The sequence below is a fragment of the Macrobrachium rosenbergii genome, chromosome 4 (assembly GCF_040412425.1).
Source record: "Macrobrachium rosenbergii isolate ZJJX-2024 chromosome 4, ASM4041242v1, whole genome shotgun sequence".
Classification (NCBI taxonomy): Eukaryota; Metazoa; Arthropoda; class Malacostraca; order Decapoda; family Palaemonidae; genus Macrobrachium; species Macrobrachium rosenbergii.
This window is the reverse complement of record NC_089744.1, coordinates 3,816,942-3,836,481: the sequence shown is the minus strand read 5'-3', so window position 1 is coordinate 3,836,481 and position 19,540 is coordinate 3,816,942. Positions and strand designations below refer to the sequence as shown.

General features: G+C 38.8%; 1 protein-coding gene across 6 annotated transcripts in view; it reads left to right on the top strand.

Moving 5' to 3' along the window:
- Rbsn-5 (Rabenosyn-5) overlaps positions 1–8,744 on the top strand; it is an 83,358-nt gene extending 74,614 nt beyond the window's left edge. For all 6 annotated transcript variants that reach the window (XM_067089091.1, XM_067089122.1, XM_067089114.1 and 3 more), the window contains exon 11: positions 5,384–8,744. In XM_067089091.1, the coding sequence (XP_066945192.1) occupies positions 5,384–5,480 (97 nt within the window). In that variant the 3' untranslated portion in view covers positions 5,481–8,744. The remainder of the gene's footprint in view (positions 1–5,383) is intronic.
- The last annotated feature ends 10,796 nt before the right edge of the window (positions 8,745–19,540 follow it).

Sequence of the window (19,540 nt, the reverse complement as noted above, 5' to 3'; positions counted from 1 at the left end):
GACTGAACATAACAGGTGTACTATTCGATTCTCTCTCTCTCTCTCTCTCTCTCTCTCTCTCTCTCTCTCTCTCTCTCTCTCTCTCTCTCTTTAAGGGTAATGTAAGATGTATTTGAAATGATATTACTGTAAAGTGTTTTTGGATGATAGAGCATATTGTGAAATATTTAAAATATTCCCTAATTATTTTCATTTTATTTTCCAGTCTGCTTTTACTGGAAAATAAAATAAAAATAATTAGCAAATATTTTAAACATGGTACAATATAAGAGAGAGAGAGAGAGAGAGAGAGAGAGAGAGAGAGAGAGAGAGAGAGAGAGAGAGAACTGAATCGAATCGTACACCTGTTATGTTCAGTATGGGGCCCAACCTGGAATGAGCTTAACAAATACACTAAATCATAATAAGTACACTGTAAATTATTTTTATCATAAGGATCAGTATTTAGTCACTAAGAGAATATGAAAAAGTACTGTAATTAGTGAATAAATAGTGTTGCTCTATGAAAAAAAGTGAATTAGTGATAATTTTAGAGATAGGGTCTATGGAAAAATCTGGGAATTGGCGAAAGTTCCGCAGAAAAGTGAAAGATATGTTACACAAAAATCCACGACAAAATGAAGCATGGAAAAGTGAAGCATGAAAAAGTGGGGTAACATTGTACAAATAATTCGTTCAAAACTCAGAAACAATGATTTTCTTCAATTTTTAAAAAATTTTTTCTGGGACAAAGAATATAGACTTAAAATAAAATAACCTTAATTATATACAAATAATGCTAAATTAAATAAAACATTTCATGTAACACTACTTTTCCGTGTTGTGGATAGTTACTGGCACAGGTGGATGGCGGAGGAGGAGTTGAGAGGAGGAAGGTAGTGCTTTGAAGGGTCCCCCCTTTTTTTTTTTTTTTTTTTTTTTTTTTTTTTAGGTGGTTCCTGACCTGATTTTTGTATAAGAAAATGATCCAAAGAAATTTGTCTTTTCCTTTGCTGCAGAATTTTTCTGAAGTAGGCCATGGCATTGTCATTCAAAATCTTAATTGCCCTGTTGGCCATAACTTTTTTAGGGTGTTGCTTTTCAATAAATTCTTGCATCGCTGTCCGTTTACTACAGACCTCTCTTATCTCAACACTAGTAATTTTCTCTCTATCCTCCTCCTCCTCCTCCTCTTCCTCTGATGAATGCTCCTCCTGTATGGCCTTCACGTGTTCAGTTTGCAACTGCACAAACTCTTCTGTGGTGAGTTCTCTGTGGTCGTCTACCAGCTCCTCCACATTGGTATTGTCAACCTCCAACCCCATACTCTTGTCCACGGACACGATGTCATGAACGGCTTGAACCTCAGTCTCTGCCTCAAAGCCCTTGAAGTGTAGACCTGCCTGGCACACTACTTGGCCAAAGTTTCTTCCAGGCTGACTGCAAGGTGCGGTAAGAGACCTCATTCCAGGCTTTGTCAATGAGATTGATGCAGTGAAGGATGGTGAAGCGGTCCTTCCAATGATCTCGAAGGATTAAATCAGTGTCATTTGTAATCTGAAAACACCTTGTAAACAACACCCTCATATACAGTTTTTTAAAATTTGCAATGACCTGTTGGTCCATGGGTTGCAGCAGTGGAGTTGTTTTGGGTAGAAGAAATTTGACTTTAATAAAGTCATACCCAATATCCAGGTCTTCCTCTAAATCTGGTGGATGCTCAGAAGCATTGTCCATAACCCAAAGTCACTTAAGTGGCAGATTCAGTTTTTCAAGATATTCCTTGACACTAGGGGCAAATACTTTCATCAGCCACTCCATAAACAAAATGCGTGTTACCCACGCCTTGCTATTAGCCCTCCACATTACAGGGAGTTTACCCTGATCACATTATTGAGTTTAAAGATGCACAGACTCTTGGAGTGGTAGACAAGAAGAGGCTTAATCTTGCAGTCACCACTTGCATTATTGCAGAGTAAAAGTGTGAGCCTGTCTTTCATTGGCTTATGTCCAGGCAGTGCCTTCTCCTTCTGGGTGATGTAAGTCCTTTTTGGCTTCTTTTTCCAAAGTAACCCAGTCTCATCACAATTGAACACTTGCTGAGAGACGTAGCCTTCGTGTTCCATGAAGTTCACTAATTCATCCACAAACACGTTCACACTCTCTTGGTTTGAACTTGCAGCCTCCCCATGTCATACAACACTATGAATTCCACTTCGTTGGCAAAATTTCTCAAATCAGCCTCAACTGGCTTTAAAGTCTTTATCCTCAGCATTTGTACTCGGTGCTTTTGCCAACAAATCAGTGTGCAAATTTCTAACTTTTTCACAAATTATTGCCTCGCTAATGCTTTCTTCAGCCGACTGCTTTTCATTAATCCAAATTAACAGTAGTTTTCAATTTCCTCTGTCACATCGGTCCTTTGCTTTGTTAACAAAGTCACACCTTTAGCCACATCAGCCTTCTTTATTACGTACCTCTTTGTTTTTCAAGATTGTACAAATACTAGATTTCGCCATATCATACTGCCTGGCGATGTCAGTAACACAAACGCCATCCTCGTGTTTCTTTATTGTTTCTTTCTTCACTTCTACAGTGATACGCTTAGACTTCCTACCAATATCACTTTTGTATTCTTATAAGCCATAATGAGGGTTTACCTGTAACCTGTAATGACACTACTGTAAAGCAAAAAAAAAAAAAACTAGGTTTACAAACACAATACTCAAACAAACACTTTATACTATGCAGATAGCATTTGTTGGGTGGTAGCTTTAAAACAGTATGCAATATAAAGAAGAGAGACCTGCAAAATATGTTTTAATCTACATGTAATTACACTAGAACACAAAATTAACTTTCATGAACTCAGAACTCAAACATATACAGTGTTCATGTTAGGTGTGGTGCCAAAAAATGTGTAATTAACCTAGAGCAAAAAAGGGAAAGAGTGAACGTGTTTATGGAAGGCGGACCAGTACACAAGTGAGCACATGCATTCACTGCGATGACAACATAACAGAAATTTCCAGAATACTGTACAGTACATAGTTTTTGAGGCAGGCAGTCTTGACCCAAAGTACACTATCTTGTGTTGAACGCATCATAAAAAGAAGCTTCTAGAACTTTTCTGACTCAGTCCTGGTCAGATATTGCGTATTCACCAAAAAACAGGATTCTTCATCGAGCAGTACATGTTAACAACAGGAACTCACAAACATTGATATCTAATTTCTTCTTGCTACAGTTACTCTGGGAGAAGAGATATTTCCTTTTTAATATATTTCTTCAGTAAAAAAGTAATTAATTAACATTAAAAGACTGGGTAACAGTCGAAAACAAGTTAATGTTCTCTCTCTGTCTCTGTCTGTCTCTCTCTCTCTCTCTCTCTCTCTCTCTCAGATATTTGACCTCTGAAGAGATATAGTAAAGAGATACATCTAAAACAAGTTTTTTTATACATTCCGCAATTGTTCTTGGAAATAATATACACTTCTCCGTGTTTCGGCTGGTTCTTTGGGCCGCTTTCAATGGACCCTTTTGGGGGATGTTTGTGTGTTCACTGCCTAAAGCATGCTTCGCGAACCGTAACAAAAATTTTTTGAACATTTGTTCATGAACAGGAATGTTGGTTAACCAAGGTACCACTGTGCATATATTTCTTGTAAAAGAAATTTTTCCCTTTCAAACCCATTAGTACTTGTAATTTAGCCCTTCAAGCATCTGCCCAAAGTCCAGACACTCCCAGACTATCTAACAAAACCATCTTTCATTTATCCCCGTGGGTGTACATATGCCCATCTGTATTCCCAAAAACCTTTGGGAAACCGTTCACTTCATGTGTAGTAGACATTGCTAAAGAGGAGTGATTGGGATACTTATATACTTAAACAAATGACTAACAAAAGGAGTATGAGTGTAGTGAAAGCATTTATTGAAATGAGTTTATTTTTTGGGGTTTATATTCCTATCATGTCATTTCTCCATTTTATCATATATAGTACAGTACTGAATAACCTTAGCTCACCCATGCTGGGCTATTTCCCTAAATTTCACACATTCGTCCATCTACCCTGTAGGATTGGTGGTAATTGGTCTCAGATATTTTTGAATACCTATTTTTCCAGGTAAGAGGTTGTCTTAAAGGCCAGTTATATTTTTCTACTTTTCTACAATCTTAATGAAACCTCATAGATATGTATCTTGGGGTGGGTAATAACTTTCTACTGATACTTTTCATGCTAACCCTTTGATATATTTTTCAAGGCCACATGTTAATAAAAAGGTCAAAATGTTTACATTTTTTCTCATGTAGATCTCAGAAATTATGATAGCGAAAGGTCTTTGGTCACCGAATCTTTGTAAGGATATATAATAAAAATATTCTAATGGTTAAACAGGAGCTTTTGGGAGGTAAGGCATTTCACCCCCAATCAATTCATTAAAACCTCTTTGCTTGTTAATTCCTCCAGTACCATATTATTCTTTCAGTCACCTGTGTTACTGTTTATGATTACAGTCAACCCTTGGTATTTGTGAGGGATGCATACCACTACCCCCTGCAAATAGCTCAAATCATTGAATACCCAAAACCCCTCTAGAAATGCTTATAATTGCCTATTTTGATAGTTCAAAACAAAAAAAAACTCAAAAATGCTTATACCTGAATATTTTAATAGTTTTATCACAAAAAGTGCATTTATGACGAAAACGATATGAAAATACAGTAATTTGTGAATATTTCTACATGAAAAATACTGCGAATAGGTGAATCTTCTGCGAATAATGTGTACATACTGTATATATGTTCTACAGAGAAATCCGCGAATAGGTGAAGCTGCGAATCTGGAACCGCGAATAGGCAGGGGTCCACTGTATTTTTACAAATCCTGTAATAATTATTATAATCTATGACTTAAGAAACTTTTAAGTTCGTCATATGCTGCATTGATTACACATAATTACAGTATTATATTTAAGTGTATGCTGTAATTACAGTATTACATTTAAGTGTATTTGCATAGTGTAATATCAGTATTGAATGATAATACCACCATACTGTTGTGTCAGAAGGGATATAGTAGAAATCTGCTAAGCTTTTAATTTGATAATAGAGCCAAGTTTGTGATCAGTGAGTATTAGTATTGTAAATAGCTGAGTGCCCATATTATAAAGACTCTTCATTTTAAAAATTTGTGTTTCCTTTGACATGCCTTTCTTTAGGCAAATGTGCATTCAAACAGACATATTTAGTTTAAATATCTGTGAACTTGAGCAGTGTTAAAGCAAATTAGATAACTGGAAAACAAAAGAAAATTTTGTCAGTTTCGTAGGGCACATGCAGTTTTAAATAAGTGACATTTAAATGAGAACTTCTTCACCCCACACTCTTCTCTGTCATCAGGGAAGCAGATCGCTATGATGAGGTAGCTACTTTAGAAGCAAATCTTCGAGAACTTCAAGAAGAATTTAAGAAGCAACAAAGACTAATGAACCCATAGCAGGCAGATGCCACTGATTAGTTATTCTGTTAATTTTAAATGCAAATTGTTACATTGTGCCCAGATAGTATCCAGTGGTGATACTTTGTGAAATATTTTTGTGGAGCATGTTGAAGTGAACAAAGGATATTATTGTTACTGTACAGGTACTAACAGATATAACCAAACATTCCTTGTTTTTACAGCAAAAATTTATGCATGAAAAGTCTCACTGTATATAACATGCCATTACATGTATATCATAAGTTAGCTAGGAGTTTGAATGGTTCTAACTGCATGGTCAGATTTTGGAAATTTAGTCTTGAAAGGAAGTATGATACTCAGCAAAAAAAATTTGAAATATTTGCTTCATTAACCATTAATAAGAGATGGTCAAAGTTATGCTTTTTTTAACATAGTATAGTAGAACAGTGACTCATTATGAAGCTACTTCACTTGATTATTTGTTTAACCTTGTTTTGTATATATTGGTTATAATTGTTTGATAGAGATTTCCTTATTGAAAATTTTTTTATAATATTAATGATAGCATGAAGTTTATTTTGAATGAAGCCTTTGGTGTACAGAGAGCTCATTATATTGACCACATTTTTAGTAGGTGTTTGTGGTGGGTGGTCAGGAGAAAATTGTTATAGTTCCTGTGCATATCCTAATTTTTGACTAGTGACTTATGATTTAATTTAATTTTTCTGCTGTCTTTGCCTGAAAGAGACCAGGTCTCTTATATTTTGTCTTTCTTGTAGAATAAGGATTTTAAGCAGGAATGTCCATGGAACTGAGAGATGAGGCCTTTTTATTAGAAATTTTTATTCATTATGGAAATAGACTCATAATTCTTGTTAACGTTATAGATGCGTAGTCTAAATGTGATTGTGATATTGCACCGTCTGATATGAGAATTGATTCACCAATGATATACTTCATATGAACACAGTGTAATATGAAGAAGCTTTAGTTAGATGTACATAATGTATAAAGGTCACAAGACACCACATCATGTACAGGTATTTTTAAACCTTTAGTTTCTCACCTATTCACCAATTATTACTAATTACATCATTATTAATCCAGTATTGCAGTTTTTCTGCATTGATATAGGCATGGAGCATGTACACTATTTGCTACGTTTTATATAGAGTAACTTTGTGTAAGTCCGATTTAAAAGATTATGAAAGTGCAGTTGTATGGAAAATACCCATGTTCAGAGGTTTTAATTTAGGCAAGTGTTTGAAAATAGTTGAAATATTTCTGTGTGTTGACTCACACTCTAGGTCACTGAAATATTATTTGTATTGGAGTGAATGATATTGAGTGGCCAAGATTATTTAATGGAGTGGCATATTGAATGTTATTTCAGATACCTCGTACATAATTTTTTTTTACTATACAGTAATTTCAGTCCAAGTTGCATTAAATTATAAATTACCATTCTTCAAGATTTTTTTTGGATTTTAATAATAATGATAATCTACAACTAAGGTAGTTTCAAATTCTCTCTATTTATATCTGCATCATTATCAGAAGTATTTAAATATACAGTACTGTTATATATTCCAAATATTCTAATTTTATTATCAAAAGTACAAGTTGATGGTAATTGAAAGAAACTAGGAGAGAATAGAAGAGATGTAAGCTGATATTTGTTTTATTCAAAGTAGATTGATATTATTCATTTAAAGCCAGTTCTTTAATATACATTGCTTTCACGCTAAAAGTGCTGTGTCCATAGCAGATACAGTAAATGAGAGATGAAGTAAATATGTGAACAGATGTAACAGGAAAATAGCGTAGTATTGCAAATGATACATTGCATATGGTAATCTTTACTTTTACAGTGCTTTGGAAAATTTAGTGCATTATCAAACTTAATTTCCAGGAACAAGGTGTTTAAAAGTTCAAGAATGTAAATGTGTTTGCTCATGATTGTAATAGCTGTAGAAAAATAAATGAAAGTAGGAGACTACAGACCACTGTTACTACATCATGAAGATATTTAAACAGATTTTGAATTCAGAAAACCTGTTTTGTGCATAATATTAGCAAATGATTGGACTAAAAGGGAGTTGGTTTTCCTGATGGTGCTCTGAAGTAATGGTGCAAGTTTTGAGCTTCATATGAAAGTATATTAACAACTTGAAAAAGAAACTGGAATTGGAATCAAGGTTGTGAAGCAAGGAATTTTATCAAAGGTGTTGTAGGCGTTGTAGAGCTTGATTGTTACCGTTGTATCAAAGAGTGCTATGGCAAATATGCTTGCTTTAGAGAGACTTCATCATTGTTTGTGATATGATGTGGTCTGTGGGAACATCATGAAAAAATAACCATGCTGTTAAATGGTGTTGATAGCACTGTGTAGCATAGTGATTTGTCATTTTCACTTACACTTAAAAACTCCCTCTCATTGGAAGTGAGAACCCCAGATCTCTTGATTAGTACAGTATTGTTTTTGGATTTGTTAATGTCATGTTTGAATGACTGCTGTATATTGTAGAAATCCCTCTGAAATAACCATGATAAGGCATTTATTTTTACCTTCCATACAGTGCATAGAATCAAATCTTAGTAGTTATTATTATGTGATGATTCAGTAACCTAACATTTTCTATCTATTTTAGGAAATAAACCAAAACCGAGAAGAGAAATACTTTATGTACATCCACGTGTATATCATTCCAAAGTGTCATCAGCAGTTGGATGTACGTTAAGAGTATTCAGTACAGTATTTGATCATTTTAAAGAATTTGCTATAAAACTATTCTGGCTTTTATTGAGAATTAAGCTTTCATTTATGCACTCATCATAATTACCTCATCCATGTTAAGAAATATTTTGATCATTAACAATTATACTTTTCTACTGTGGTCAAAGGCCTTCCTTTTGTGTTTTAAGATTTTGCATTATTAATCTCACTCAGAATGAAGGTATAGTTAGCTAAATATCACCATTGAGCAAGGTGTTCATTACAGGTATTTTTACTTAAAGTTTTAGAGGCCTATGGGACCAACACACACTTACAGAAGTTCTTAATATTTGAAAATATACAAATATACTTCACTGAAAGTTTAGCGATGATTATACTGATCCTCATGTGATTCTGAATAGAATTCTTAAGCAGTATTTTTTTTCGCCATGTTTCGTGATACTACATTGATTACTGATGCAGCATTCATTTTGTTTAGAGTTCTTGATTGATGAACATAAATTTTTATACATAAATTATGTAGAGATGAGTTTTCTTCCAATTACAGTACAGTTTATTTCAAATAGCATTTTACTATCCCTTTACAATTTGACATTATAAAAATAAAATTTATGCATTGATATGAAAGACAAACCATTGCTTGTAACTGGAAGGTGTCATTACCTAAATTTCATTTTTTTTTTTTTTTTTTTTTTAATAAAAACTGTGTGTGAAGAAGAAGGAATTTATTTTGGATTTATATCAAAATATTGTGAGAAAAGTCTAATAAATTTCCAAGCTTTTACTGCTTTATTTTATTAGCTTTAAAGGTTTTTTGTTGTAAAAATTTTTGTTGTAAAAATTGTGCAGGAAACTTGTGCCATAAGCATCTTAGTTTTTAAAATCTTTCTTTGATGTTATTTCATCTTTAAATTCCTCCTTCAGTAGGAAAGGAGAGATCATATAAGTACCTAATAATCATACTTTGCGAAGAAGTATTGAAGGCTACTTAATTTTATTACAGACCATCGTTGAGTTCGTAGGATTTGAATTCTTAAAAGCTATAAGTAGAAAAGCGTAATGGCGGCTTCTTGTTTGAACGACTGATGGTTCCGACAGTTGGATCTGGTTGCAGCATGACATTATTACCTATTATTTTCAGTTCTTTTCTTGTCTTCAAAATGTAACTGAGCTAAAATGGAAGGCAAAGTTCTTAAACATGATGAAGTATTACAGTACTAAAAATAATATTGCAATACACTCCCTGAACACATGAATTTGCCCTTAATCCCACTAGCTTGAACAACTCTCAATTACCAATCCACTATTGGAAATTTTAACAGCCAGCGTTACCAACGCTTCAGGTAAAATCTTGTCACTTGAGCTACCATAACAAACAGTTAGCAACGCTGACGCAGGTGTGCGCCGACAACTCCCACTTTCGCCAATTGCTTTTTGTTCACGCTGCTGGAAGGTTGTTTCCTTCTGCAGTGCGAGGTTTTAATCCTATTGCCCGACTTCTTTTTGTGTTTTGGACCTCTGGTGAAGACCTGGGTTGTATTTACCGGTTTCTTCTCCTGGTTTTTCTGGATATCTTTGGTGTGGGACATCTTTTAGAATTGGACTCGCTGGCTCCCGGTCTTGATTGGTCATCATGGACTCTTTCACCTTCTACTACCGCACCTTCGGCTTCGACGTCGACCTCGACTGCCCCTACGACTGTGGATGCAGGAGCTCATCGCTTCTTCTTCCTGCCAGAGACGGATGAGTACCTTGAGACATGATAGACATTCTGTCAGGTATGTAGGAAGGTTAAATGTGATGTCCAGACTCATTGCAATGAATGTTCCAATTGGAAGGCACAAGAGATGGAGGATTACATTCGTCATCGCAAGTTTTTGGCTAGTAAGGGCGGCAGACGTCAGTCAGATTCTCGTTGCTTCAAGTATCTCAGCCTTCTGCTACAGATCAGTTGATGGATTTAGCAAGTTCAGAGGTAGTCAAACAGATAGAGGATAGGACTGCAAGTAGTATGGAAAATTTAATAGTTAGTATTCTTCAACATTTCTCAGATAGGGATAGCAGTAGTGTTAGGATGTCTAATCCTTCTTCCTTTTCAGCTCCCCTGCCTGCTCCAGAACAAGCCCTAACGGGTGCTGAGGGTAATGGTAGAACCGCAAGCCTCTGAGTGGGTAGGGTCTGCCGGCCCCCTCGGCGCAGAGCAGGCAGTGAAGGATCCCCCCACCCAACCCCCTTGTAGTACAGGTATTGATAAATTTAATGTTGATAATGTTAGTCAGGATCAAGATCTAGGTGTGATAAAGGAGGATAGGTTTGGGTTAGGTAGTGAGGAGAAGGTATTAAGGGTGCAGAGTCGTTCTGGACGGGCTCCAGTTTTGGGTTCGAGTGGTTTTTTGTGCTCTGGCAAGAGTTTGGCCTTCATCGCTTCTTTTTGGTCTAGCTCAGTCTCAAGTCAATGTTTCAGTTACGGTGGTGCAGAACCTTCTGCTATTGCTCCTAACTCACTTCTGACTATTTCTGAATCTCCTACTGTAGTTTCCCCCTTCCCTGTGTTTTCTACTCCTCCATCTAGTAAGGCGGATTCTGGTGTGTCCTTTCGGCTTCTAAAAGTAGTTTGCAGGACCTGCAACTGGATGTGGTGGAATATAAGGCGGATTGCTAGGTCTTTCAACGGGTACACACCTGTGGTGAGAGGTTATTTTTTGAATGGTTTCTCTAACATTAGAGAGTATGTGACATAGTAGTGTCCAGAATTCATGTTGGATATGTTTCAGGATTATTGAGGGGCGGCAAATTTGGTGTACCTTCTGTCCTTGTTGTTCTAAGTTTTCTTCTGGGTTATCTGTCGCTTCATCTCCTGCTCCCACACACTCTGTTGCTCCTTTTTCAGTCTCCTCTTCTTCTGCTCCGGTCTTTCCTGCGGCTTCTGCATCTTCCGTTTTCCCTCCTTTAACTTTGGTTTTCCTCCTCTCAGGTAACTTTATTTTTTTTATGTGTCTGCTATTCCTCTGCCTCCCGCCTTTCCTTCCTCAGTGTCTTCTCCGGTAGGAGGGGCTTCCGGACAGGTGAAAACGCATTTTCGGCAGATTCTGGTTGCAGGCTTCTCATGTTTCATCCCTTCGGGTATGCGCAACCCCTTGCTTTTGTTTCAAGCGGCTGTTCCAGTAGTATCAGGTACTTCACAGGGTTTGCCTGTCGCTTCCAGTTCGGGTTTGTGCTCCGCGGTTTTGCCAGGGCTTGCGGCACCTTCTTCAAGTGGTCCGCGGCTTTCATCGCCTGCATTTTCCGCAGTGGAAACTCCAAGGGTAGCTTCTACCTCTTTCATTCTCCATCCTTCTTCTTCATCTTCTTCCGTCCCTCTGCAAGCGGTTTCATTTGCACATCCTCTGGTAATAATGGGGAATCAGCTCTGGTTTTTTCTCGGTTCAGCCTTCTCTTCTTCCCAGCGGGTTCAACTATGCGGATTCAGCTCCTAGTACCCAATTAGGTGTGAGTACGCAGCATTTAGGGTGGTCCGCTTGCGGACTCTTCATCGTTGTCCGGGCTTTATTCAGTGCCTCTTTTGTCGGTGTTAGACCGTTCAGACATTGCGGAACGAAATTCTGGCGGACTTTGAATGTCGTCTTGCCAGTAGTAATGATTATGGACGCATACTTGAGTATGTTACTTCTTCGTACCCTCAAGCAAGAGTTCCGGACCTCCCAATTTAGTCAATTCAGTCTTTTTATTTTTTTGAGGCTTTTTATGCCACTGAGCCAGCTCCTGCCTCTTTTTCGTGTTGGCTGGTTTTGTTCGATCGGGTTAAACAGGCTTTGGAGGAGGCGGACGTTTGTTTAGCATCGGTAGTGGCTTCTAATAGACAGGAATCTTCTCTTCTCTCTCTGTGTAGGACGATTTACGCAGTTCGAGGTAACCCTTCAGCAGGTGTCAGGTTGCCATTCAACAAATCAGTTGAGGCAATCCTGTCTAAGTCTCCGGCGTCGTCTTGGCTCGTAAGGACTTCTCTTAGGGAAGCAGGTGCTTGGAGTATGTGCTGCGCAATCAGACTGAGGCTCTTGCACACTCTCTCTGGATGCTGTCAGGTTTACTGTAATGGGGTTCTAAAGAGTGACAGCTATGTCCCTTCGGATCTGTGGCTGTTGGTAGCCTAATAAATTTATCTCCAGGGGTCTAGCTCACCAGGCGAATGCTTTGGCTTTGTCTACGATGTTTGGAGCAGGAAAGTCGAAATTTCTATCTTGGTCATCTTCCCCCTCAGTATCCAGGCGTTCATAATAGGGATTGCTTAGAACACCATTAGCCTTAGCTAATTCTTGTTCAAGGGTCATGACGTAGCCAGTATGATGAATGTGGTTGCTTCTAACTCATGTCTCCGGTGTCGGCAATTATGCATCGTCGAGGGTACAGAGTGTTGAGGCATCTAGACGATTGGTTGATCCTTGCCTCCTTTCTAGAGGAGCTAGTAAGACAGGAAATTCTTATGGAATTTTTAACCTATTCAGGTGGGAGGATTCTCTCTCTTCCTTCGAGGGTTTTCACAACCCTGGAGAGGATGCAGTTGGTCCTTCAGCAGGTAGAAGGGTTCCTGTCCAGCAGGGAACGGCCGGTACCAACTTGGAGAAGCCTCTTAGGAAGAATGTCTCTCTCTCTCTCTCTCTTTTAATTCCAGGGTCTCGTCTCTGGATGTGCTCTCTTCAGGTATGTCTCAGGAATCGCTGGGACTTCTGCAACAAGAACGCAGTTATAGTCGGGAGCAATTCTTGCTTGTTGGATCGTCTGTGGTGGTCAGAAGAAGTACTAATGACACCGGCAAGGTCTATCGACTCCCCTCTTTGTGACGTTCATCTGTACACAGATGCCTCAGATCAAGGTTGGGGAACACCCTTGGGGGAAACCCAGGCCTCGGGCCTCTGGCGGGGTTCGGGAACAAGAGGAGTCAATAAATCTTCGGGCAAATCAAGGCTGTAAAGAAAGCCCTCGGTTGTTTTCAGTCCTAGTGTGCAACTGAGTAGTGGCTATGCTTAGCGTCAGCGTAATTGCCGTGTCGTATCTAAAGAACTTTTGGGGGTGGGGGTGGGGAACAGGCTCAACAGAACTCAATACTATAGCACAGAGATTCTTGAGGGGGTGCGAAGAACGAAAAGTGCCTGTTCTTCCCCAATTTATATTGGGGAGTCTCAACGTACTGGCCGACTTGCTAAGTCGCTCCCGTCAGGTACTGGGGAGGAGAGTGGACTTTGGCTTTGGAAGTAATATGTCAGGTTCTCCAGAAGTGGCCAGCAACTGTGGACATATTCGCCACATGATTAAACCATTGTCTTCCAGTTTATTTCCCACCAATGGTGGTCTCCATGTCGATAGGCACCGATGTGACGTTACAAATTGGAATCACATATAGGTGTATGCCTTTCCTCCATCCGGTCTCATTCATCAGGTAATAAGGAAATTGCAGGAGAGTGTCAAGACATCAATGACTCTAATAGCGCCCTACTCGCCATAACATGCTTGGTTTTCGGAACTCCTAGAGCTCCCTTCGGAAGTTCCAATGTCCCTACTCTTGCGAAACTTCTTCTCAGACGACCACATTCTCACCATTATTATCCAAACCCTCGCGTGCTGTACCTAGTTGCAGGGCGACTGTAGAGAGAGCAGTTAGACAGTCCGGACTCCCTAAAACTGTGTTTTAGCTTGAGAAGGTCAACCCGTAAGCCTTACCAGATTCAACTGGACAAGATATAGAAGTTAGTGTCGTAAGGAAGGTCATTCCATCTCTAGACCTTCCATAGCCAAAATAGCTGATTTTTTTTATTCCTTCAGAAAGTCAAGGGTCTTTCGTATTTGGCTATTGCTGACTACTGCTCAACGATTAGTGGTACAATTAGTTTCCACCTTCCTGAAATCTCTAGTAGTAAGATAATCAATGATTTATTACGTTCTTTTAAGATTGAACGTCCTGTCTTGCCGACTCGGGCCTCTGTGGGACTTGTCGGAAGTAATTCAATATTTTTCTTGCGTTCCCCTGCCTTTGAACCCATTGAAGCTATAACGTTAAGACACTGACTAAGAAGTTACTTTTTCTTACGGCTTTAGCTTCAGCTAAAGGGTTGGGCGAGTTTCAGGCAGTTTCTAGGTTGGGTTCCTATGCGAGAAATGATACATATTTGTCTGTCTTTTGGAATTTGTGGCGAAGACAGAGTCGGAGGTTAAAACTCTGCCTCGTTCGTTTAAAGTTCTTTATCTGCAAGTGTTCGTTACCGGCGATCCAGCGGAGATGTCTTTATGTCTGGTGCTAGCATTAAAGTCTATCAAAAATTGGGGAACTCCGTCTGCTTCCGCACACACTTCTTGTCTCTGCGGAATCCTCCCCATCCTCTGTCAAAGAATGCGATTAGTTATTTTCTGAGGGAGGTGATTTCCGAGGTTTCTCAGGGTTGTTCTTCGTCATCTTCAGCTCTGTATTTCCCCAAGAGGACAGTATTCGGAGTGTCCACTTTATCTTCCTTTCTAAGGAATTATTCAGTGCCGTCTATTCTGGAGGCAGCTACTTGGAAGTCCATCTCTTTACTTAAGAGATGTTCGATTCACCTCATAGCGTGCAGCGGTCAAGTCTACTATCTAGGGTGCGTTCATTTAGCTGAGGTGGTATTCACTTAGTGCAGAGGTTCGGAGGGTTATTCTCTTAGTTCACGTGTAGCAGCGAAGTCTATTATCTAGGGTGCATTCATTTAGCTTAGGTGGTATTCGCTTAGTGCGGAGGTTCGGAGGGTTATTCTCTTAGTCCACGTGTAGCGGCGAAGTCTATTATCTAGGGTGCGTTCATTTAGCTGAGGTGGTATTCACTAAAGCCCTGTCCACACTAGTGGACACTGCCCGACAGGCAAACACTGTTCCCATAACCCATTCCACTATACTGACCGATCGAGTATGGAGCCAGAACGATGCGATTTTCTGGTAACACGGCTTCAAAAGCGAGAGAAAATATAAACAGCTGGAAGTGCCCGTTGGACATACCCACTAGTGTGGACAGGCCATTAGTGAGGAGATTCTTAGGTTAACCAAATACAGGAATTCCTTTTAGTCTTTAGAATTCTTAGGCAACAGTGATAGTATAATCACATTAACTTAGGTTTAGTATGTTTAAGTATCTTAGTCTCAGATAGTTTCCCCGCGAGAGTCCAAGGGGGTGCTCTAGTAGGCTAGGCTCTTTTGTCAGCACAGAGATACTTCTTCGCTTGTTGATCGTAGGGCCTTATCCGGAGGATCAGCGGCTCAGCACACTGCTTCATTCCCCTCCATACATGAGAGGCTATGAATAGCCACATGGGAGGTTCACCGTACTCCTCCGTACATGAGAGGTTCTGAAGAACCACATGGGAGGTCGACGGACCGAGACAGTACAGACCTGACAGGCGATCAAAGTACTCTCCAGCATGTCTCGTCACCAAAAGCATCGATTGATAAGGTGAGTGTATAACTAAATAGATATCCTCTGCAGAGCAGATTGGTAAGCTGCCATCTCTGCAGTTGTAAAAAGGGGGTGGGCCGCAAACTTAGATGGTTCTCCCAGAGGGCCAGCAGCTCTGCACTCTGCCTCATTCTCCTCCATACATGAGAGGTTCTGAAGAGACACATGGGAGGTCGACGGACCAAGAGTATTGACCTGACTGGTGACCAAAGTACTCTCCAACATGTCTCTTCACTGAAAGCATTGACTGATATGGTGAGTGTATGACTAAACGGATATTTTATGCAGAGCAGATTGGTGAGCCACCATCTCTGTGGTTGTCAAAAGGCATGCAATAGAATTGATCCCTCCTCCTCTAAATATTGTTAATCGGGCGAATTCAGGTGTTCAGGGAGTGTATTGCAATATAAAGTTTTCATAATAAAACTAATATTGTAATACTTACCTGAACATCTGAATGATTCCTACCCTCCTTTCCTCACATCAATTTTGACCTTGAATAAAGCAACTGACGAAAGTGGGAGTTGTCGGCGCACACCTGCGTCAGCGTTGCCAACTGTTTGTTAGGGTAGCTCAAGTGACAAGATTTTGCCGGAAGCATTGGTAACGCTGGCTGTTAAAATTCCCAATAGTGGATTGGTAATTAAGAGTTGTTCAGGCTAGTGGGATTAAGGGCGAATTCAGGTGTTCAGGTAAGTATTACAATATTAGTTTTATTATGAAAACTTCATGTTTCACAAAATGGAATTTTCTGTGTGCTACATAACACGATTTTGAAATGCAGTTCTTGGTATTCAACAACGAGATGAGTTTTGTCATTAAGTGCTTCCATTACTTATATATGTCAGACTTTCTTAGTAAGGGGTTAGATGTGAAATAAATTCTTTCCACTTTAATATGTCTTATGCATGGTTGATCTGAAAGTCCATCTGATCTCAGACTTCATTTATGCCCTTTCTCCTTCTCCTAGTCGCTGCTGCTCGTAAGCCACTTTCGAACTTTTAACAAATGCTCATTATTTTTTAAACAACTGTCCACATACAAGTTTTAATGGTGTTAGTCTGATTTTGCATTACCTTACTGTCATATGGTAGATGGCGCTTAGATTACAAATTGAACAGTTAATTAAATGATACAAGTAGTGTTTGTTTTCTGTATGAGGGAAAGCCATGCATTTTTCAAATATGTGATTGCTTTAACTGTGATTAGTTATCCTTTGTAAGTAACAAGTTTTATGGGATCGGGTAGCTTATATTGCCCCAACCTATTCGTACTTCAATACAAAGTCTAAAGGCTTTGAATTGTAGTGTGCAATCAAAAGTGTGCACAGTCTAGTATAAAAGCTTTAGTGGGTTTCATAAAACTGCTCTCTTTGCACTGACTTTAATGTTGAACTCAAAAATGAATGACCAAAAATCCTAAGTGAATTATGCACACAACAATAATGTTCACCCCTGAGTGGGTTGTCAAGCCACACTTTCGTCATGAAACAACAACAACGCGAATTTCGTATCGTTGAGTGTGGGGATGCATAAAACTTTTCGTACTTGATGCTTTTAGACACTTAAAGCTACATACTTTATCTTAGTTTAACCAGACCACTGAGCTGGTTAACAGCTCTCCTAGGGCTGGCCCGAAGGATTAGACTTATTTTTTACGTGGCTAAGAACATTGGTTACCTAGCAACGGGACCTACAGCTTATTGTGGAATCCGAACCACATTATAGCGAGAAATGAATTTCTGTCACCAGAAACAAATTCCTCTTGTTCTTCACTGGCCGGTCGGAGATTCGAACTCGCGACCAATAGAATGGTAGCTGAGAACGGAACCCGCTCACCCAGCGAGGAACTGACATTGTAATGTACTCCCGTTAGGGTGGCAGTGCCGTCAGTGCACCTCATGCAATGCACTGTAGTCATAACTCAAGGTTCCTTGCACAGTGCCTTCGGCCCCTAGCTGCAACCCCTTTCGTTTCTTTTACTGTCCCTCCTTTCATATTCTCTTTCTTCCATCCTACCTTTCACCCTCTCCTAACAGCTGATTCATAGTGCAACTGCGAGGTTTTCCTCCTGTTTCACCTTTCAAACCTTTTACTGTCTATTTCCGTTTCAGCTCTGAATGACCTCATAGCTCCTAGTGCTTGGCCTTTGGCCTAAATTCTATATTTAATCAGTCAATCAATCAACTGTAATCTTAAAAGGAATGAGTAGGCCAGGTGAGTTATTTGAGCCTAAAATGGGAAGCCTCATTGAAAATTACTCTCAGACAAGACTTTGTGCGAATAAAACACACTCAATTTTCCGATTTTTATACTTACAGTAATACCTACCTATTTTACTAATGCTAGTATTTTCGAGTCTGTCATCCCATTGCCATGCAATGCTGGAATTGTCAAACATTGCCGTCTTTAAAAAGAGGCGGATTAACACAAATAGACTTCATTTACATGAGGTTTCTGGGAGTAAAAAGACATGATTATCTGGAAAGCTGATATCATCAGCTATGAAATCTGTGGGCGATGCTTGTTTGTACATTAACTGAGCTAGGCTCATATTACTGATTTTCATAAAGTAAGGGGCTACACGTAAGATATATTATGTGACTGCATTCATGTATGACCTCTTAAATTGGTCTGTGAACTTTTACCACCCACGTCTTGCCCTCGATGCATTTAATTGAGAGAATAATGTCGAATGAAATTTAAACAAAGTGTAGACATCGTGTAACTTGGGCTAGACAGCTTATGGGAAGTACAGTTTCTCTCTCAGTGCATATATATATAGATATTATATATATATATATATATATATATATATATATATATATATATATATATATATATATATATATATATATATATCAAGGTCTAAAGATTACGTAACATCGAAGTTACCATTAAGATTCCAGATGAGGCCAAAAGCAGACTAAACGTACTACTAACTTCTGAGTCAAATTGTTAAACGGAAAAGCTACAAATAAATCAACGGGTAAATAAAACTTAAGTAAAGTTTGCCAAGATTATTATAAAAAGTATTCGAGAAAGTGCCACTATACTTCATTTTTAGCAAAGAAATCGCCAGAATGTTTGTGCTTGTTCTCTGTTTAGTTACTATTATGTGCAGTCCTTCCTTTGGCACCTTTCCTTAACGATCGGGTCAGACTTAATGCTTTGTTTCGTACTAACATTTTTATCCAAGATTATAGAAACATCTTGAAGATGATAATATTTTTCCTGTAGAGCAGTCTGCACTCTACTGAAAGAGCGTTGTGTGTCGTAGTGTATGACTTGATTATGAAAATGGATGCAGGAAATGTTGTATATTAGTATTGCTCGATTTGAGTGTTGCATTTGATACAGTTGTTCATGACTTGTAGGTGGGTGATTTGAAAACTGCTGGTATTAATGGAGAAGCGTTAGACTTTCTTAAGAATTATATTGAGAATAGAACGTATCGCGTTCAAATTGGCAAGTCCTTTCCAAGCGCTAGGGCACTATAAAGAGGTGTGCCCCAGCGAAGTGTGCTGGGCCCAATTTTGTTTTGTATATATATACAACTGAACTGTCGTACATGTTATATAAGCATGGTGTTAGTTTCAAACTTTTTGCTGATGATACTCGGTTCTGTTTGACATTTAATGATGTTGCTGACACAGAAGGAAAGCCGAGTGCTGTTATGAATGACGTCAAGTTGTGGATGGAAAAGAAGCAGTTTAAATTGAAAAGGAGGATAAAAATGAGTGTCTGGTTGTGGGAAAAAGGGATCTTATTAGAAGGCTGGGTAATATTCAAAGCCTTGTGGTTAATGGTACTTCACTGACTGTAAGCAGCTCTGTTAAAGATTTAGGTGTAATGCTGGATAGCAATCTTTCATTAAATGAGCAAATTAAAAAGT